At 39.5% G+C, this 22,532-nt stretch overlaps 1 protein-coding gene across 1 annotated transcript in view; it reads left to right on the top strand.

The window, feature by feature from the left end:
• LOC146377403 (myelin basic protein-like) overlaps positions 1-22,532 on the top strand; it is a 52,712-nt gene that overhangs the window by 13,559 nt on the left and 16,621 nt on the right. The window contains exons 2-3 of the mRNA XM_084945074.1: positions 878-936; positions 17,712-17,775. Coding sequence (XP_084801200.1) covers positions 892-936; positions 17,712-17,775 — 109 coding nt within the window. The 5' untranslated portion in view covers positions 878-891. The remainder of the gene's footprint in view (positions 1-877; positions 937-17,711; positions 17,776-22,532) is intronic.

The raw sequence follows: 22,532 nt of genomic DNA, 5'->3' as shown, positions 1-22,532 counted from the left end.
GAGCAACTGTGGAGAGCGATCTAATATTTAAAGATCCCATTAATGGACAGGTAGCTACAGGCAGCAGGCAGAAAGTATATTTAAATGAATGGATGAAGGAACACAGAACTATAAACACAAACAGGAGGCTAGGGTTGAGCTCAAAGAAAGTCTACAGTGGTTCATTTTTGAATTGCTTTAAATGTTGCACCTCATTTCATTTGAAATAACTAGATTTGTTGCCTGCCTGTTACCATACATTTTTGGCTGTTCCTCTTCCCCTTAATAGGAAGGACAATGAATTGAATAGCATCTACTGTATTTTTGGATTTTTCTCACTTACAGGCAGCTTTCCAACATCTCCAAACTACCCTTGTTTTGACTTCAGATGATTTAGGCGATCATATTTTGAACCAAAATAAGAAAATTATTAAAAGCCTGCTTTCACTTTATGCACACAGTGTATTGTGCTTTTTTTCTTGTGTCCTCTGAAATACAGATTCAGGGATCATAACCCTTATAAGAGGGGCACCTCAGTTTCAGCTGTATATATTCAGTTTTGTGTTATATACTGGGATATTAATAATTAGAGCTATTTGTTGTTATTTGCTATTGTTTTTGGTATTCTTGGAGCAACTGTGACCACATACTTTATTAATCCCAGAAGAAGGTATTCTGATTCTAACTGTGGCATTTTAAATGCTATTGCTGCCATTAAGAGATGGAAGGGAGGGAAAGCCCCGGTGTCTTTTTTTTTTTATGGCTGTATGTGAAGCTACAGTTTCACACTGAATCCGGAGCTTGCCTCTCTTGCTGCAATGAGGAGTTCGTAATCTTCACATAATATGCTGTTTACAGTCTTCCCCTGGTGTAAACTCATTCTGTGTGTTTCTTTCAGGCTCTGTTAGCAGCATGGGACAGCATCTAGGAAAGAAGGAGCCCAACACAGACGGCAAGGTAAGAGGTCTCATCGCAGCTTTATATTAGTTTTCTTTTATTTGTGTGCGAGCGGTGGCTGTTATCTACTGGACTTTGGACTCTGTGGCACAAAAGCTGTTGGGCTCCTTCACTCATGCTAATTTGCTGCTGCCGCTGAGCTTTGAGCAGGAGTGACAACCAGTTTAGTGTGTGTGTGTGTGTGTGTGTGTGTGTGTGTGTGTGTGAGAGAGAGTGTTGAATCTCTTTGGATAAAAAGCTGCACAAATGCCTTGCAAGTGTATGTGTGTCTAAGGTTTTTGTGGCAAGTGTTTTGAGTTTTTCCTTTGTTTCCAAGCAATTTAGTCGATGAGATTGAGGTTTTGTTTTTTTAATTGTTGCTAGACTGGAATAAGAAGCATGCTCAGTGTACTTTATATTGATCTCTAAAAATAGGGAAACCCTACACCTTGGCACACCTGAGGCAGTCGTTTTTAAAATGTAATCCTGTGTCGATTTGAATTGCTGCAAATTTTCAAGAGATAATATTCGGCACGCTCCGTTTTCAACAGCCGGCATCCCACTCTTAATTGAACCATGTTGCCATGGCAATATCCCAGGCACCACGAACCTCCGCGGTTCTCTTGGGTCATCCCCTCGAAACAACAAGCCTCTCCGCAGCACCACTCTACGAGAGAACCCATTTGAACTGGAGAGAGTAAATAGATGATGGCGTGCATCGGGGCTGACATTAAACCCTCTCCAGGTACACATCTCATTTAAACATTAGCTTTGGCCCAGTGATCAGCGGCGCTCAGATGGGCTACCACCCTGCTAGTGGGTGTAGAAATAAAAAAAAAACCTAATTTTGGGGGATTTTTGCCCATCTGAATCGAGTTAGATAAACTGTTGCTGTGTCAGTGCACTTGCCTAAAAATAATGAACTGGAAGGTGACGCTGGCTGGTAATTTCCTGTGTGCTGCTGCTGAGAGCCTGAGCACAGATCAGTGAAGTTATAGCCGACAAATACTCCACCTCTAACAGGAGTGCTATAGCTTAAGCAGAAACTATGGTATAAAATAAACAATGATCCAGTGGAGAATTAAGTGTAGTTCGTGCCGCGAGTCGACAAATAGACTTTTTCAAATTGGCTAGGACACAAGGTGTGCTGCTCTGCCCTGGGGCTAATGCTCCACAGAAACTGCTTCTGATAGTGTTGTATTTAAACAGAACAAATCTCGGTGTGACTTTCTTGACTCATCTGTGTGCTCTGAGACTGTGCTTCTGTATGCCAAGCGTGGAGGCGTATTTGGAGGCTTAAATTAGGACGTTAATGTAGTTTAATGATATTCGATCATTAACCCCGACCTTGTCTAACGACTTTAAGCCATTGCAAGTGAGGCTCCAACCATACATGAAGAGGTTTTGAGTTTATTGTGAGGTCTCCGACCCCAAACAGTGAGCGAGTTAAAGCAAAAGGAAAGAATAAGGCAGCTTAACGTGTGCACCGTGTAAACCCTGTAGTCTGCTGTGTGCTCTGGGTTATGTCTCACTACCTGGCCAATGCCTGTGACGGGCGGAGCGGTCATGTGGTGAATGGGGGAGCCCGAACCAGCAGGGGTGCTGCTGGTGCAGCCCACGCATGATTTGTCTCCCATTCCTGCAAAAACACACACTGGAGAGCGCGGAGCAGAAGCAGGAGAAGTGGATCTATTTGTCACGTGCTGAGCTGGTGGGAGAGGTGTTGGGGGAAGCGTGTCGCACTAAAGCAGCATTGTTTAGCCTATGCAGATACATATTGTGCCGTATATCTTTCTTTGTATATCATTTATTTTCCCCTTTCTTTCAGCTCCATTATCGTAAATTGAAGTCAATTTTAAAAGGTCTGGCAAAAGAGCAGGTTGTCATAGTGACCGTGGAAAGGGAACAAAGCGTGACAGGGTAAGGCAGGTTGTGTTTAGATGCTGAAGTCAGAGTCATGATCCTTCTCCCAATCCCTTATCAGTTGTACCTATCCCTTCACTCACACACCAGGCAAAGTGTTTCTCTGTCAGCTTTCGGACAATTTCTCACCGCTGTTATTTTACAGCTCTAAATCCCACCTGGATGTATAAGATGATAACACTGGCCTTTTTATTTTGCCAGAGTAGAAATTTAGCCATAATAAGGTTTGATCAAATGTGCTTTTAGTGGCTAGTGCTTTTGAAGATTTCGCAGAACTCCCGATAGAATACAACCCAGGACTTAAATGAGTCACTGGAAAACATAACAGAGTAACAGATAAGAAATATTTGCTTTTCCTTTGCTGCTACTGTATATTGGTCCTGCTTGGATGTAGTCTGATTGCTGTGTTGTCAACACTTGATTACAGACAGAGGCACAGGCTGTTGGATGCTTACAGTTTGTATAAACAGTAATGACTAAATTTGGCAAAGTGTGAGCAAATTTGTAAATGAGAACCCCAAAAAAAGCAACAAATGCTACATCGACACATGAATAGCAGCCCAAGCTAGCACCCATTTGCACGGCTTCTTGCAGTTTCAACCACCGTTTTGTTTGTGCTCATTAGTGGCCAACCACAGGCTTTGTGGCAATTCATGCTGAGACCATTTTTGCTCAGCGACATTTAAAGAAATTGACTTTACGCTTATCTCAAATGTCAGCAATTTTACCAGGATGTGGTAGCATAATGCAGACTCTCTCCCCCTCCCCACCTAGAAGTACCTCTTCTTACCCATGTTGCGGACTCAGAGATACTATCAAAGCCACCAGTTTGTCAACTGACAAGAAGTTTTAACAAAGGGTCACTTTCTCCGCCTTCAAGCTCAAAAACAGCATGGGAAAGTGGCTTTTGTTACAGGAATACTATTTTTCCAGTGCTGCTTCAGGGAATTTGCAGTTCACATTCTCACATGGTTTTGTAAGCCATTCTGGGAAATGTAACAAAGGAAACAACAGAAGAAAATTTTCTTGGTATGATGGTCCTGAAATGGAAAAGAATACATTCATAGAAGTATCTAGTTAGAACAATCAACGCTAGAATCAGAGCACATATTCAGACAGGCAGACAGTTTCCTAGTCTACAGATGTGCAATTTTAAGCAACGATATGCAAAATAACTTTGGGGTGGGGTGTGGGGGGGCACTTTTCTCAACTAAGGTGAGTGATTGAAGTGAACATTAGTCAGAGCGCAGGATGCCACTGATTGGCATATGGGTAGTCATAGATGAGTTGTTCATAAAGGATTTTACCCCTTAGCAGTAAACCTACAATGAATGCTGATGAGGGCTTTGAAGAGGCAGAAAAAACAGCGTAGAGCTACAGAAGCTCACCAAAATACTCTTAAGTGATGATTAATGCCATCATTATTAAGTGATTAAATTAAATAAACCAGTTTGTATAATCTGTCTTTTTATGTTGAGCTGATCCAACCATCACTAATGTGTCTGTCACATTGATAATTAAATTGTGTTGATTGACTTCCACCTTAAAAAAATGCTGTTAGCTGCTAGTTGCCTGCGACTGGCACTGCAAATTTAGCTTTTTGTCTCTCCTGTCTACACATTTAGTGATGAAGGCAGGCGGAGAAGGAGAAGTAGGGACAGTTAGCTTCATGAATGAGTCATAGGCTGTGTTCTATTTACATTGATACTCAAGTCAGAGAAGCCCCACCCACCTGACTTTGCAATCCAAGACTGCGGCAGTGTACATGCGTACGAGTAAAACTTGCACTCATTCTAGAAGCCATATACAGAGCAGTGAGCAGATTTTATCACCATGCTTTATTTGTGAATGTGTTTTTAACCATAAAAACATTGCTGTATTGCCAGTGATGCATGAAAGGCTCTGCCTTGCTATGGAGCAAAGCAAAGCTACTACAAAGCAAAGCTACTACTAAAACAACTGTCAGCTCCCACATCTGAACTTTGAGGTAAAAGGAACACAGCAGTTCATTTAACATTTGTGGTTATAGCTGACTAATATATGATGTAAATTTGCTATCAAGAACCTTGGTTGCACTCACAGACATGCAATCATATGCCATCAATGTTCTCAAGAAATTAAAAAAAATTGCAAAGAGGAAGGACTACTGCCGGGATAATGTTTGTGGTCGATCTCATGACAGAGTCACCCACATCACTCACTGCTGTAAGTTTAGAAATGAAGGTGATCGTCAGATGTTTTGCAACAGGAAAAATGCAACCGAGCTCTTTCACAGTAACCGACTTACAAAAGCCATTCACAGACATTAAACTGATAAAGGCTGAATGATTTCCTGTGTCAGTATCAAATAGACGAAGTACCAGCGTGGTAAATAAACATAGGGTAGGTGAACCTACCTCACAGGTAGGTCTGCGGTTTCAAACACTTTGTTAGCTAAAATAAAGGTGTTGATTACATTGTAGTATTTATATTTACTCTTATGTCTCCAATTAAATTCTATGATTAGGTCTAATGATTTCAGTCAATTGTGCTCTGGATCACTGGGACTAGAATGTTTGTGACTTACTAGGTTCCAGCATTATCTCGTTTGGCTGGCAAGCCTGTGTGCTTGATCAGTGTAACGCCCACCTGGGTAATGACAACTGGTTACTGCAATGCTCACTGAAATGCAGAGCAGAGTGAATGCAGACTGTTTTTGATTTCCAGACTCTGAGCTAAGAAACTGCTTGGACAGGTGATCTGTCCCACTACAGATCACCTGTAGAATTTTCCAAACACCTTCAGCTACACAGGAAATAAAAATGCAGTGTTAAAGGAGGAAAACACAGATTGCAGATGATGAAATTGAAAGTAACAAGTTGTAATTATTCTTACCTTACTAATTCAACTTTATATGGAAGGATTTTAGGATCTTTGATGTTAGCCGTTTCTGTAGACGAGCCATGTGGATATCTTGCAGCTCATAACCTTAAATTAGGTCCTTTTGTAATTTCACAAAAATAAGTTATGTGCTACTTTGTGACTCACTGCAATATAGTTGCAATACAGTGCTATTACTGAAGCTGTTGAATTAAAGACTAAGGTCTCCAGATGAGGGAGCTGGATGCCCACTTAGTAGACGGCCAGTCTACAGAATCACAGCTGTGTGACTGTGACTGGTATGTCTGTTCCTGTGATATATAGCTACAGGGTTTGCAAACCCTTTGACTAGTTATTTGCCTTGGATAACATTTTACCATTGGATACCATTGTATTCAATGCCCATGACTGGTAAAACTCTGTGGCTTTTTAGCCCAGTTAAGTCTACTGCGTCTCGCTTTACTGACACATTTGTGCTTGAACGACACACTGCTCATTTTATATTGCTGTAAATGTATATTGCTCTTTGGTCTTAATTGGTTTATCTAATGGTGTTCTTACAGCTCTAATAAAGAAATAAATGTTGGGTACATTCGGTCAACATGGGGGATAAAACTGGCCTTGAGAAAGTAGAGCTCCAGAGACTCCAGTGTCTTTTTATACAGTACCTTACAAATGTGAGATGAAATGTCTTCCATCTGTAAAGAATGGACAGGATGTAACACTGAAGGGTACAGTTATCACCAAACCACATATACGAAGTGGAACCTGGATCCCTTTGAAAGTCTCAGAAGACCCAAGTGCTGAAATGTGTTCAAATCACTGTGTTCCACTCCCACTCTCTCTGCTCAAATGTCAGGAGTGCTCGGGAACACTGAACCGCTTACAGTATCCTAGTGCTGAATTGGGATCAGAGGCCTGACTGAAGCTGAAGCAGTGGAATTTTCCATTGTCACACAGCAGTACAATTACAGAAGAGGAAGACTTAATTTATTATTTAATGGTGATGAGTGGACTAACCAAATAAACCTCCCAAAAAATAAGTACAATAAAAACAAGGCTAAGGCAATTTTATGATAAATGTTTTATTTGGGGGGGGGGTTGGCCTTTAACTCTGATGTTTGTGTCTTATATTAGTGACAACAGTCCACTCTTTACATGTGGGATAGCCTTAAAAAAAAGAAAGGCATAACTTTACATCGTAGGTGCTAGGCTTAAGTCATGATATGTGGTTCTGGTCATCTATAGTAGTAAAAAGACATTTTACCAAAGCTAGCATCCAAAAGTAAAGAGTAAAAGGAACAACATCTTGAGTAGAGCCCAATCTGTTTTATGGTGGGCTAATACAGTGGTCCTTCGCTATAACGCGGTTCACCTTTTGCGGCCTCACTGTTTAGCGGATATTTTTGTTGTTGTGCAATTTCTCATGTTAGCTGTTTATTATCATATCCTTCTGCTTATCCAGTTTGGGGGGTGGGGAGCTGGCCCAGCTGCCATAGGGCAAGAGGTGGTATACGTGGGGTACACGGTGTCACAGGGCTAACACATTTATAATGGTGATAAATAGAAGTGGAAAAATTAAAGAAGAGCCAGGAGAAACACCATTCAGCCAGGTTATGAGTGTTGATGTTGCATTGCTTGCCCACCAGAGGGCACTTTGCAACTTTGCTGTTAGCAACTGGGTTTGAAACAACAAGAACATAACAGGTCCAAGCACAGTCCGACACAGAGTAAATGAGTAATTAAAAAAAATAAATAAACCAAGACAATATATTAGCAAAATGTTTTCAGGTTTCGTGTGTCTGAGAGAAGGAAAACAAATATAAAACAAATATCAGTCTTAAAGATTATATATTGGTCAGGCTCTTGTCTTAAGGTACTCTGGCACTTGTTTTGGTGGTCTCACAACTTATTCACCTGATTGTACTCTCTTCAGGGTTTGTAATGACAGGGGGAGGGGGATCTGTTTGTGTGATTGTGTTTTATATAATCTAGAGAAATATGTCGCAGTTGGCAAGCTAAAAGTTCAGTAGGTTAGGACTGAGAAGGGCAGGAAAGTATGAATAATTGTCAGGTGTTGTCGAAGCTGTCACAGGGTCAGGACGTGCTTCTGTCTCCAACATGAACCTCTTTTGAAAGCTCTACTTGACAAGAACTGTATTTTTAATAAGGCACCTGTGGCGAGTAGTGTCACACCGACAGCGAGGATGGCATTAAGATGTCAGTTTAGTTCTCTTAGTTGCCCACATCGCCCTTTTCATTTTTCCTTTGATGTGGTCGTGTCGTGACAAGTTTTTAACGAGGACCCCTTTAGTTTTGCATATAATGTGTGTCCTTCAGAGGCTGAAAATCCAAGTGTGCCTTGTGGCCAAAATGTCAGCTGTATTTTTACAGTTGCACTTAATTCAAACTGATTTATTTATTTATTTTTAAATGTGAAGTCATTTACATGCAGATCCAGGCCCAGCATCCTCCTTGGTGGCAAGGACCTTCATTTTAATGACCATCCAAGCTTTTTGGGTTTTGTTTTGTTTTTTCTGTGTATTCCAATCTGTTTGCATTGCTAATTCTTTACACTATATGAAAAAGGAAAGGAAGATAACGAAACAAGATAACAAATAACATACGCATGTTTGGAGTGGAGGAAGGCGCCAAGGGGAGATCCGTCCAAGACTTTGTTTCGGAGTTGCTACAGCACGAAATACCTATACCAGATGGGCTGGAACTCAAGATCCAGCGGGCCCATCGTATCCCCATACAGAAACCGCGCCCTGGAGAATTCCCATGCCCGATTCTTATCAATTTCCAGGAATTCACAACGAAAGAACTTATACTTCGAGAAGCTTGGAAAAAGAAGCAAATCCAGGTGAATGGCAAGACGATTTATTTTGATCATGATTATGCATCAGATATTGTCCAAAAGTGCAAACAATACAGAGAAGTTAAACGGATATTAAAGGACGCGGGTGTGCGCTTCCAAACTCCCTACACGAGCATGCGGATCCATTGGCGGGACTGAGTCAGAAACTACAGCAATGCACGAGATGCGGCTTTGGAGTTGCAGAGGCGGGGATATGAAGTACAAATCCCGGCGGTATCTGAGGAGGAGGACACGCTAATTAGAAGGTGTCGAGAGTGGAAACGGGTCCCAATTTCCCGTCGAGAGCAAATTACCTCCCCGGGGCAGAGAGCTAAAAAAAAAAGCTGGAGGAATTTCAGAGAAATGTTGATTAGTTCGGGGGACATCTCTCCCCTGCCACTGATCAGAATACTACAGGGTTGCCTCATCAATTCAAAGAATGGGAGGAGCAACACCGGATGGAGGTAAATACGTTGGACTATAAGATGAGAACAATATTTTCAGTTTTCAAACTTTTTATAGGGCCCCCCCTTTATGGAGGTTTTTACCCTAGACCTACCAATGGGGTCATGGTGGGAGATTGTTTTTTCCTACTAATTGGGAGTCGCAAGTTTTTGATTATTTTTTGTTTTATGTTTAGTAATATTGTTTTTTCTTCTTTTTTCAAATCTGAGGGGATGGTTACTGCACATTGTACAAGTCATGAGTGGTGTAGGTAAAATAAACATTATCTCAATCAATATCAACGGTCTGGAGAATCCGGTTAAAAGGAGTAGGTTGTTATCTAAATTGAAACAACACAAGGCACAGATTATATTCATTCAAGAAACTCATATGTCAAAAGAAGAACATGAAAAATTTAAAAAGTTTGGCTATGTAAATTCCTTTTACAGCTCATGTAAGAATAGCAGACGAAGAGGAGTTATAACTTTAATTTCTAATACGGTAAATTTTGAAATGCTAGAGGAAGTCTGTGACAAGGATGGTAGATATGTTGCTGTTAAAGGGAGAATTAATAATAATGTGGTATCTCTGATAAATGTGTATGCCCCTCCAGAGGGCAACCCAAAATTCTATCAAAAACTATCTGAAAAAATGATTAGTTTTAGTGAAGGGACTCTGATATGTGGGGGTGACTGGAACTGTGTATTAAATCATACTAAAGATACTACAAGCTTAAAAAGACGCAAAAATAATAAATCCAAGGCTCTTAATTTACTTATAAAGGAAGTGGATCTTTGCGATGTATGGAGAGAATTACACCCTCTGGAGAAGGACTATACACATTTTTCAGTAGCCCATAAGGTACACTCAAGGATAGATTTCTTTTTGATAAATAGAAGCGATAAACATAGAGTCATAGAGTGTAATATCGGTATAGCTGATCTGTCAGATCACAACGCCATACACTTGACTATTCACTTATACAATCAGAATAAGAAATCATTGTGGAAATTAAATACTGGTATTCTCAACAATGAATCTGTGGTGCAAGAGATTAAAAAAGAATTACAAGTCTGTATTGCTGACAACAAGGATGAACAGATGGATCCAACAATAATTTGGGATACTGTTAAAGCAGTAATCCGAGGGTATCTGATATCAAGGACTACCCATATCAAAAAAATGAAAAAGCTCACACAATTCAAATTAGAACAACAATTAAGGGATTTAGAAAGAAAACAGCATACAGATTTGAGTGCCGACTTGGCTGAAAGCATTAAAGATGTAAGAAAACGACTAAGCGATCTGTCTATGGAGGAAATAGAAAAGAAACTGAGATTCACAAAACAAACATTTTATGAGTCTGGTTCCAAAGCAACCAAAGTACTGGCTAAACGGTTAAAATCAATACAAATAAGTAATGCAGTTAATAAGATTAGAGATCCAAACACCAAGGAACTATTATATGAACCAATACAGATAAAAAATGCCTTTCAAAAATATTATAAATCATTGTATAATCAACCCGACCAGAAAAACAGACAAGAAATTGAAGAGTACTTGGATCAGTTAGACCTTCCTTCTATTGGGACAACTCAAAATGAATTTTTAACTAAACCAATCACTAAGGAAGAACTGGATAAGGCAATAAGGAGATTGAAATCTAATAAAAGTCCAGGGAGTGATGGGTATCCCAATGAGTGGTATAAGACTTTTAAAGAGGTTTTGGCTCCAATTTTGATAGATTCCTTTAACTGGACATTAAAACACGCTAAAACTCCACCCTCTTGGAAAGAGGCCATTATATCAGTCTTACCAAAAGAAGGTAAAAACAAGGAAAACTGTGACTCTTATCGCCCAATCTCTATTTTAAATGTGGATTATAAATTATTTACATCCATAATCACAAGACGCTTAGAGCTGTTTCTCCCAGATCTGGTGGATGAAGACCAGACAGGGTTCATTAAGGGGCGACAGACACAAGATAATATACGACGCACATTGCATATAATTAATGAAGTTAATAAAGAGAAAATCCCAACAGCCTTCGTGAGCTTAGATGCTGAAAAGGCCTTCAATAGAGTCTCTTGGATATTTCTTTTTGCTGTTTTGAAAAGAATGGGCTTTAACAGTATCTTCATCGAGTGTATACAATCCTTGTACCACAGGCCATTGGCTAGAGTTAAAATAAATGGGGACCTGACAGACAGTTTTGAGCTCTTCAGAGGAACCAGGCAGGGTTGCTGCCTGAGTCCAGCCCTTTTTGCTCTGTATATCGAGCCTTTGGCTCAGTATATACGGCAAAGTGCAGACTTAAAAGGGGTTTTAGTTTCTAAAATTGAACAACGAATAGGTCTCTTTGCTGATGATATAATTATATACCTACAGGATCCTGACACGACCTTTCCTCGGTTGATTAAAGCATTAAAATATTTTGGCAAAAATTCAGGATATAAATTAAATATCGTAAAGACTCAAGTACTCTGTCTGAATTATTTCCCCAAAGAATCAATTCAAAACGAATATAAACTAAAATGGGACTCAAATAAGATCAAATATTTAGGTGTCTATCTAACTAGCGAAATAAGTACACTATACGAGGCAAATTATGTAAAGGTTAGTAATACAATCCAAAAAGATTTGATTAAATGGGCTCCGCTTGTCATGGACCTTAGCTCAAGAATAGAGGTAATAAAAATGAATGTGCTTACTCGACTACTGTATCTATTCACTTCATTGCCAGTCCATATACCAGATGCACAATTTGGTAGATGGGATAAATTAGTTAGATTTATTTGGAAAGGGACAAAGCCAAGAATAAGATTTAAAATACTCCAATTAAGAAAAGAAAAAGGAGGACTTGCCCTCCTGAATTTCAAGGAATATTTCTATGCAGCCCAGCTGAGATATATTGTTTACTGGTGTTCACCGGATTACACCTCAAAATGGAAGCATATGGAGATAAATTATTGCTTATCATGTTATCCACAAGCAAGATTGGGAGAAGAAACTATCCAGTCTACGAACACAAATCTCATTACTGAATTCACTATTAAACTCTGGTGGATTATAGTGAAGAAATATAGAATTATAGAAGACTGTAAATTACTGATTTGACCTGGATATTCTCGAAAATTCCAAAGTGGACAATGGGATAGTACATTTTTAAGATGGGTCAATAAAGGAATTACAGCAATGTGCACATTAATAGACGGGACAACATTCAAATCCTTCGAGAATCTACAGAGACAATTTGGACTGGATAAATCAGATTTATTTAGGTATTTTCAATTAAGACATTTTTACAATACAGAAATTAGGAAGAACTTCTTGAGAGAAGGAAACCATATAATAGAAATAATAACAGGTGCATATAAAAAATCCTCCATCAAGAATTTTATCGAAATTATATAATGGCCTGCAAAATTTGAATAGGAATGAAACATTATATATCAAACAAAAGTGGGAATCTGAATTACATCTTGAGTTGTCAGAGGATGACTGGCGAATTATGCTGTATGTCTCACACAGCATAATTCCACCAGCTCTAGACGATGGAGAGAATATGGCTGGAAAAATGTGATTAGGTTCTTTATTACTCCTTATATCAAAAGCAAGCAGCTGAAAACACCCCAACAATGTTGGAGATTATGTGGAGACTGGGACGCCAATCATTCTCATGTGTTTTGGAAGTGTAAAAATATCAAACCTTACTGGGAAAGCATTGCGGTAACAATGAAGAAAGTGCTGGGGTATGACGTGCTGTGTGAGGCACGAGTAATGTATTTTGGAATATGGGAAAATGTAAGAAAGGAGGACCATTACTTGTTTAAAATTATGTTGTTGTCAAGCAAAAAGGTAATAACAAAAAACTGGCTGAAAAGTGACCCTTTAAAATTGGAAGAATGGACTGATGTAATCGAGGACATATATGTAATGGAGAAAATGACCTACACTTTGAGACTGAAATCTGACAAACACCGAAAACAGTGGACAAAATGGATAGCCTATAAGACTCACTCAGCCCCATAAGGCAGGGACCTCTCCTTGTTGGTTTTTTTTGCATGTACTATAAAATTGGAAAAAGTACAAATTAAAAAGTAAAAAAAAAAAAAGAAAAAGGAAAGGCTAAGAACTAAGGCAAGACAGCTAAGTCGGGGTGTGAAAGAAAATCTAGCAAAGGTTGAATGCTAAGGATTTTTAGTTGTGATTGCCATATCAAGTGTGCCGTACAACCACCAGCTGATGGATAAAAATGATGTATATCCTGACTGCTAAACACTCATTTCTGGAGTTTGCTGTATCTCATTGGATGAAATTGGATCAGAGATGGTGCTAGCCCCAGAAACTTCCTAGTGATTGCTTTGGTTGGTGGCAAATGATTACCTGTAGTTTGTATTTGCAGGATAACATTTGAAAACAAACTACCAGCCAAGAAGTAGTAAAACTTAAAAACAGCCATGCAAACTGGAAGTGGAGAAGGTTCACCCTGCAGAGTAAAAGTTGTTTCAGCGCTAGAGCCAAAATCTTTCACAAGGTGCAACTTTGAAGGCATTTGATGGATATCTCCAGTTCCATTTTTGGCATGCTTTTCAGTTTGTTATAATTTATTTATTAGAGTAGCTGAGTCCATAACCCATAAAGTCTATAACTTCACCTCAGGCTAAGATAGCAGTATACTAGTGACTAAAGTAATCACAAGGAGGTTTTTGGGGAACACCTTTTTCCCTAGGGACAGGCGGTTGCCAGGGAAGTCACTGCCCAATCTCTAGGCCTGTGTGATTATGTTATTCACTTGATCTTACATTGTCACATGTCCAAAAATGGCAGATAAGTTCAAGTCACATGGTTAGAGGTCACATATCTGCAAATCCTCAATAGAAATTTAAGCTTTATCAGTGCACAAAAATACATGTGGAGTTCCTTTTTTGAATCACTGATTTACAAATCATTTGTTCACCAGCGAAGTGCAGAGTTGTAGACTCGTTATTCAGTAAACAAGCAAACTGGCAAAAGGACTTGAGGAGCTGGGGTGGCAATAGTAACCTTGATGTTAGAGTTGTAACCAGAAACCTGAAGTTTGGGTTAGTCTGGGCTGGTAGCCAGGGACCTGGAAGCTAGGCTACACATTGGCAACCAGAAGCTAAAGCTGTGGCATTAAGATGTCACTAAGGTTTGGGCCAAGCAAAATGGGAGAGGAACTGTAGGAATAAGCCAAGACGAAGGGGAGCTGAACAGAGAGAACTGACAAGACAGAAGTTTGGGAGGCAAGGGCTGAATCAGCCAAAGAAACTGCATAGATAAGAAAGCATGAATTTCAATAAACAGAATACTAACAGAACAGTAAAAGTGGCCAGTTTCCAGATGAGCACTGCAAAGGCAGAGACTGTGTTCTAGTTGCAAAGGAGTGGCAGGGCAGAGCATTTCAGAAGACCTGATTGTTCAAGTGGCTGCAGCTGGTCGGGCACTGTTCAGGCTACAGGGCACCTGTCTCCAATCCTGTAATCAAGCACCCACTAACACAGAGGCTGCACGCGAAGCAAGAGAGGAGGCAGAGTCCCTGATTGGCTATTCCTATTTCGATCAAACATGTGATTAACCATCTCATATCCTGGGAGCAGCTCTTCAATCATCCTACTTTGCTCACTGTTAGGCTACATTCACACTGCAGGCGAAAGCGCATCAAATCCGATTTTTTTTTTTTTTTGACCCTATGCGACCCATATACGATCATGGTATGACAGTGTGAACGGCACAAATCTGATATTTTCAAATCCGATGTGAGTCACTTTCGTATGTGGTACTGAATCCGATACATATCCGATGTTTTAGAAAGCGACTGCTGTTTGAATGGTCAGGTCGCATTAAATCCGTCTTTTACGTCACTGACACAAGACAGACGCCAATTATCAGCGCCGGAGAAGACATCGTGAACGCTACCTGGACATCCAGTGTAGATGTTAGTGAAACTGTTGGGAAGACAATGTGAACATTTTATTTGTACTGTATAATCTGCAGATTCTGACAGAAATCTGCAACTATTCTTTGAAGCACCGCTCCTCTAAAACAGCAATAAGGATCATTATTAGGTTATTTACATTATTATGTAAATAACAAAATAACTTAAAGCAAAAATTGGGAAACGTAAAGTCTGAAGTCTTTATATTAACGGTCATCAGTCAAACAATATTGTTTGCTCTGGGTCTAAACAGAGCGCGTTGTGTGTGACGTCTTCTTTTGCACATGCGGGCCGCTTTGAGCGTTCACACTAGAGCGCGTTTGCTGTCGCATTTTATTTGTAGTGTGAACAAAAAATTGGAATTGAGCATTAAGACCTGCAGTGAACGTAGCCTTAGTAGGAGTTGGCTGCATGACAAATGTCTCGTTACCCACAGTCACTGAAATGATTTTTCTTCTCTAGTAGTCATTTTTATCTTCTTTTTTTTTTTAAGAATTTCTGCTCTTGATGAAAGGGGAAAAAAACGTAATTAAATCTTGTCCAGTAGTAATTTAATCTCCTCATATCAAGACTCATTTGTTTGCATAATAAAAGGCCAAAAAAAGGAGCACTTGTTGACTTTTAAGTGATTTGCATTAGTAAGTGCTTGCTCACCACACTCTACTGTCCCTCAGCTGTTGCGACTGCGTCACAGTTGCACTTTCCTCTGTTCTGATTTAATGGTGATCAGTGTGCCCACAGTTTTTGAATGTCTCTGATTCCCCATGTAGGCAAGCCCACTAAGAAGCAGGCACTGTTCATGCCTCTTCTGAGGGGGGATGTTAAGAGGATTTATAAAATCGGAAGGCACTTCACTGTACATGATGGTCAAAGGCTGTAAACATGCCAGTCATAGTGACATAACAAATTCTTTGGATGAGCCAGAAGTGTGAATACAGACAGTAATAATAATTCAGCTTGCATGCTAGTGTAAGGTTAGACTTTGTGTGTTAAAAGTGGGTGGGTTGTTGCAGATGAATCAGTATTTCTTTCATTATGTAACAACTAATGCCATTTTACTTCGTACGTTTCCCGTATCACTTCCTGCTGTTTCAATGCTGTCAAAATGGTCAGCTTACGAAATAAAAGTCACACAACAAACATGTGTGCACAGCTGTTTGTTGATGCTCTGTGAGTTAACAGTTAACATGTCCCACCCACTGCAGAGCCAAAATGATCAACGGTGGTTACAGATTGTTTATTTCACAGGCTAACTGGGTTCTGAACAGATGTAATTATGATGCAAAACATTTTAATTGAATGACAGATTGTGTGCGGCCATCCGTATCAAATCGGTCTCTGATGGAGAGCTTTTCAGCCATTTCCCAGGTGACATCAGCAGCTAGCGAGTGACTGTGCAAACAGCTATCATCCGGTTTGAATTTGCTGACTTAATTCGACAAAGTTGGCTGTATGTGGCCTATGAACTACAGTAATTTTGACATCTCTGCAGTAGCCAGATCTCCTAAAGGATTGAAGATGATAATGAACACATAATTTGCATATCAGAGCATGATCAAAAATGACCTTTCCATGACCTAAAATTGGGTAAATACAACCTAAGATTAATAATAACACATGCTATATTACACTGTGCTATTATTTATTTAATAAGAGTTAAGCCAAAATGCAGAATCAGTGGGAAAAAGTACACTTCATATTTCAATCAATAGCTTGTGAATCACCTTGACTATGAGTAACCTGAAATTCTCACTTTCTGCGTGACGTTATTCGTTTCTCATATTGTCTTTTAGGTGTTTTTGGCCCACTTTTCTGTAGAATATTTCTTCAGTTCATTGAGTTTTGTGGACATTTGCTCATGCACAGCTCACTAAATGTCCCCCGCAGCCTTCAAGTAGGTTGAGATCTGGACTTTGACTGACTCATTACAATTTCTTTATTTTAATCTTTCAGTAATTCTTTAGCTCCTGGGAAAATTAGCGCAAGTCTGGAATATTTGCCCCTGATATTTGAATAATCTTTCTCATTGAAGAATGGCAGACTTAAAATTATTTGGAAATAGCCTTATAACCATCCTCAGACTGATGGGGAGCAACAACTGCTTCTCTAAGATCATTGCTGATTTCTTTCCTCCCTAGCATTGTGTTAACACACATTGCAAACTGCCAAAACATCTGCTTTTACACAGGTGCTCACACTTGCTGCTGATCAATCAATGCATTTGATTAGTAGCACCTGGCTGCTACTTATACTCTTAATTCCTTTGGGAGCAGTAAGCATGTACTCAGTTTTTCACTCGCTGCTTCTGCGTTTTGGCTTAACTTTTGTTAATGAATATTAGCAAATAACATGAAAATAATTGAAACCATAATAATGTCATTTTGCATATGCATTCCAGACAAGTTTCTGCCAAAGATTCACAAGTGCATGCATGTAATAAATCCATTAATCAATCAAAATAAGACAGATGATAAATAGATAAAATCCTGACAAAAAGCACCGGTCACACATTCAGTGTTGCAACAGCTTCCAGTGTGCACATGATGTACCCACTTCTTTATGAAAGTTGAATGAAAGGGTCTCAGCTTAATTCTGTTCTCATAAAGCCCCAAAATGCTAAATGGGTATAATTACCTCCCCCTCGCATTGTCTCTCTTTCTCACAGTTGGCCTGTTTGTCTCTGTCTTTGCTTTGTTGCCATGGCACCTCAGCATCTCACCTCTTCAATCTGTTTTTGTGTTCTCATTAAAGGCTCCGTCACCTGAACCCAAAGAAACGGCAGTAGCAGAACCTGAACAACAAGATGAAGTCTTTGGTAAGAAGTCTTTGAATTAAAATACATGCATATTACATATTGGAAATACTCCCATCTGACAGACGAGGAGATGTGTTTTTCACTTGTTGATGAGAAAATGAATGACAGTTTGTAGTGTGCATAATCAGCTCTGGAGCAATCTAAAGATTGAATAGAGGCCTTCCTAACCCATACATGTCCATATCCAATATCCATCATATTTTTTAGCCACGTCTGGCTGGTTTTAAAAAAGTTAGCAATGATTTATGAAGGGCAGCCTTTCTTAAAAGTACTGTTCCAATCATTCCAAAGTTTTTTGTTGATTCTTATAGTTTTAAAAAGTTTTGTCTTTGGGTCACATTCACGGTGATGTGTTTCGTGTGAAAGGATCAAGTATTACAAATAAGGCCTCTGTAATACTGCAGCTCAGCAGATGAGGGCAGTTGAGTTTGATCCACAGGAGTAGACCCATGTAGGTTGGTTATGACTTGATTTTTGGGGTCAGTGCTTTTGCAAATTAGAATTATTTTTGCAACCAGAGGCAATTGCAGTTGTGCGTGCAAATATGCTGACTATGTCTTTTTTTTTTTTTTAAAAAAAAGCAGACTAAATCTCTCTGGTGGAGTTTGCACTGTAAGGCACTCTGCTTAAAGAAAAGAAATCAAATTTCTAACACAACAAAATCGACATAGTCTATCTTTTTTTTCCTTCTTCTTCTTCTTTTTGTCCCTACTGCCAGTGAAACAACTAGAGTCTGACGCATCCCGTTGGCTCTTGTTTACTGTGTAAAGATGCACCATGCCAGGGTGAAGGAAATTGTTTACGTTTATTTTGTTTGTTTGTTTGTTTAAGGCTTCACATCCATTTCTGGGTGAGGCTTGGTGAATACCAAGCCAGGAATGATTGGCTCACATGTATGAACTAACAAGTAGCTAAAGCACAAAAGAAAATCGCAAAAGCAACTTTTTTTTTTTTTGCTTTAGTCACTTTTGACTGACTAATTTTCATTGAGAGCAGTGTTGTAAATGGCTCAGTCACTGCTTGTAACCAAAATAATTACTCAAAACAAAGATTTCAATATCTATTTTAAAGTTAAAACACTCAAATAATATTTAACTTTAACTCTTATTTCTTTGTAGTTCTTTAGTTTTTCATAGTTAAAAGAAAATACTTTTTATAATATTATAAATAATATAATAATTAAGTTAAACTGTTTCTGGTCTAAAACTTGAATATTAGCAGCTAAGCTAGCTTTAGAGTTGCTAGAAGGCATCAACCAGTAGAACATTCTAGTCTCTATTTATTTACGTTTCATGAACTTTTTTATGACATGCAAATGAGTTTGCCAAATCACCTCAGTCCATATTCAGAATAAGCTTATTCAGAAGCTTATTATTGTTATTGGCAGGTTTAGCTTTCTAAGCTAACGCTACTTATCATTTATTGGTAGCGTTAGCTTAGAAAAGTAAATATGTTTGTACAGTTTATCACATGGACATTTATGCAGTTGTGACAAATATCCCTTTTGACTTTTAGCTATGGAAATGTTACTTGATGTTCTTTTAAAAAACGTGTGATGATATTAGCAACTAGCTGGCTAAATGTGTCATCAATACTTTTCCAAGCTTCATTTGTATCATTTTTACATAAAGTGTTGAGCCCTAACTGTTACGAGCACTTTGGTTCAGTTACCATATCACTACTAATACTAATTATCATCAATTATAATTATTAATCCAATGCTGGGCACTCGATAAAACAGCAGAGCAGGCCTGTTAACATTCCAGCTCTTGAAAGCAGCAAACACTTTGAGCAGCTCTGGCTGTATATGGTTCACATTTGACCACATCTTTTCAAAAGTGTTTCAGTCACTACTAGCAACAAACTATTTGCCATAACTCAATATTTATGTTTGTTTTATAGAGAAATAAACCTCCCCTTACACTGGTCACACGAAGAACTCGTACAACATGTAATGTGTGTTAAATTTGTGTTGAGCAATAATTTTGCCATAGGGGGTGAAGTTTGAGACTGATTGTTGGGTATATGACTTTTACATTTATGTCTTTAAATGACCCACCACTCAAACCCGGGGGATGCTCTGAAGAAGGAGGAATTGGTCCAGTCAGGCTTCTGCACTTCTCCAACCTTCACACAGTAAGGTTGGGGCAACATGCAGTGCTTTAGGCTGCTTTGTGTTTTGGTAACAGCTGTTCATAAACTGAGAGACTAGACTACACACAAAAACAATTAATGTAGTATTCAGTGACTATCCAAGAAATACAAAGTCATTGAAGCGTGAAATCACTGGAAAAGAAATTGGAGTGCAGACGGCACTAACCGACTCATTTTCTAAGAAAGGTCAGTATTGATTTCCTACAATGCAAAACAAATTTATCAGTCCAGCTGCAGTGTGTTTCTATATGCATGCATGTGAATGAAGGCACAATTAAATTTTTCTGTTCATAATGATGTTATGTCATGGAAGCTTGTTTGAGTGTGTAATCACGCCTGTGTGCGCAGCACCAGAGAACCACCACTCTTGCTTGTTCTCACTGATTATCGGCAGGAAAGGTATACCACGCAGAAGCTTCATCAGATTTGATCCACTCGATATGCTCCTCCTCCTACAACCTCGGTAATTAATGTCCCTCCTGTTAAACACTCGTCATTGATCGGAGTGGAACAGACTTTAAAGGGTCCGCTATTGACATAAGTGTTTTTAAGAGGCCACGTAGCAGTTCTGGCAGCTCATAGGTATACACAACTTAGGATACAGGTTAAAGTAGCCATCTCTTTGTAAGGCAGCCTAAAACATAAATGACTCAACTGCATACCACACTCATTACTGAAAAGGGAAGAAAAATAATTAGTTTGGTATTTAGATTGATTAAGATTTTGCCCTTTCCATGTCATCTAAGTTTTTGCTCAGCCTTTCCTGCAAACAGACTGGTTTAATGAGGTTTTTCATCGAAAGGACACCACCTCTGAGCTCCTCAATATTATTAATGTGTCGATTCTGCTTTAACTCTTAATGTTTAACTGGATCTTTGCTCAGTCTGCGCTGGCCTTGGGTAGTGTGTAAAAATCACGTTTTCTTATCAGTTTCTAACTCATTGCTGCTCTGGCTTGTGCACCAAGGCTGAAATAATTTAGTACCATTAGGTGATTCTGAAGTGGTGGGCAAAGGAGGAAAATGAGGGATTTCCATCATATTGGCCCAATGTGAGTGGTTTATGACCAGCAGGTTAGCAGTCTCTATTGGAGCGTGTTGTAGGGTGTAGTGGTCATCAGCAGGCATCATGACTCATGTCTCCATACTGCACTTCCTGTTTGCAGTGCTTTTTTTCTTTTTCACTGAAGGGCAAACACCACCATTGGCTGTATGGCTCTTAAAAGCCCATTATGACTCCATTACCTGCCCTAGCTTGCAGCAGGCCCACAGCAGAGCAAAACGGGCCCCCTTTAGCTGTCAGGGTGAGGGGAGGAGAAATGAACAGCAGCTGTGGATAGAAACCAGGAGAGGAAGTGTAGTGTCAGGTGGGGAAAGGCTTAGCAATTGTGGCCTGGTCAAAAATCTTGGGGCAAGATGGCTTCAGGTTGTGTCATTTTTTTTCTAAATTGTAGGTGGTCTGTAATGGAGAAACTCGGGAGATCAGAGTCTTGGCCAAGAACACTTTATCACACTAAGGGGCCTGAGTTTGACGCACCAACTCTAAGATTAGAGCCTGCAGTCTAACATGAGCCACAGCTGCCCAAGGTTGATTTAAAAATGTTGTTCTTAAACAAATGCCTGCAAACCTCAGTGAACTGAAGCAACATTGTCAAGAGAAGCAAACCGAAATTCATCCATAATGATATGAGAGACTAATAAAGTCATTCAGAAAATTATGACTTCATATTATTGCTGCTAAAAGAGGTTCTGTACGCTATTGAATTGTTACCTGTACCCAGGACCTGACAACAGCCAAACGTTCCTACCAAGTTGTGGGGTCACTTGGTGGGGACTTCTATGATTAAAAAAGAAAGGGACCTTCCACTTATCAAATACGTTTAGTGCAGGTGTGGGGAACTCCAGGCCTCAAGGGCCAGTGTCCTGCAGGTTTTAGATATCACCCTGGGTCATCACACCTCAATCAAATGATTAGTTCATTACCAGGCCTCTTGAGAACTACAAGACATATTGAGGAGGTAATTTAGTCTTTAAATCAGCTGTTTTTGTATCAAAGACACATTTGTAACCTGCAGGACAGCGGCCCTTGAGGCCTGGAGTTCCCCACCCTTTAGTGGAAGTGGCCACCCCATTTGTTGGTTTACTGCTACTGCGAATCCGTAACAAGGGACTGCTAATTGCTTGTTTGCTCACAGAAAAGTGAGTACTGCAGGCACCAGTCATGGGCCCAGGTTGCCTGGATAGATTGTTTGTACTCTCTACAGGCTCGGTACTGGGTTGTTACTCCATTATTTTGGGCAATGAACATTTAACTGTCCACCCAGGCTTAATGTTGAGAACTAGTCTCAACACTTAGCTTGGTTGGACCGTATCAGTGTATGAGAGTGTATCAAAGCTGTGTTTTTCCTACAGAGCATTTGGCTTGAAAAGATTGTCTTTTCTTTGTAAATGCTTGGTTTCTTAGCAACCTCTTTCTGCACTCACACTTTAAGATGGCTTTATTGTGATGAATCTGTTTAGATAACCTTAGCTGGATAATGTAAGGGGCTCTGTTATCATGCAAAATTACATGATGACAGGGAGCCTGAGGGAGCCGGAGGATCTC

Source organism: Perissodus microlepis, chromosome 11, assembly GCF_051167445.1.
Source record: "Perissodus microlepis isolate ML-2025 ecotype Zambia chromosome 11, ASM5116744v1, whole genome shotgun sequence".
NCBI classification, from domain to species: Eukaryota; Metazoa; Chordata; class Actinopteri; order Cichliformes; family Cichlidae; genus Perissodus; species Perissodus microlepis.
Note: the sequence above shows the minus strand (reverse complement) of the source record. Positions and strands in the feature narration are given on the sequence as shown.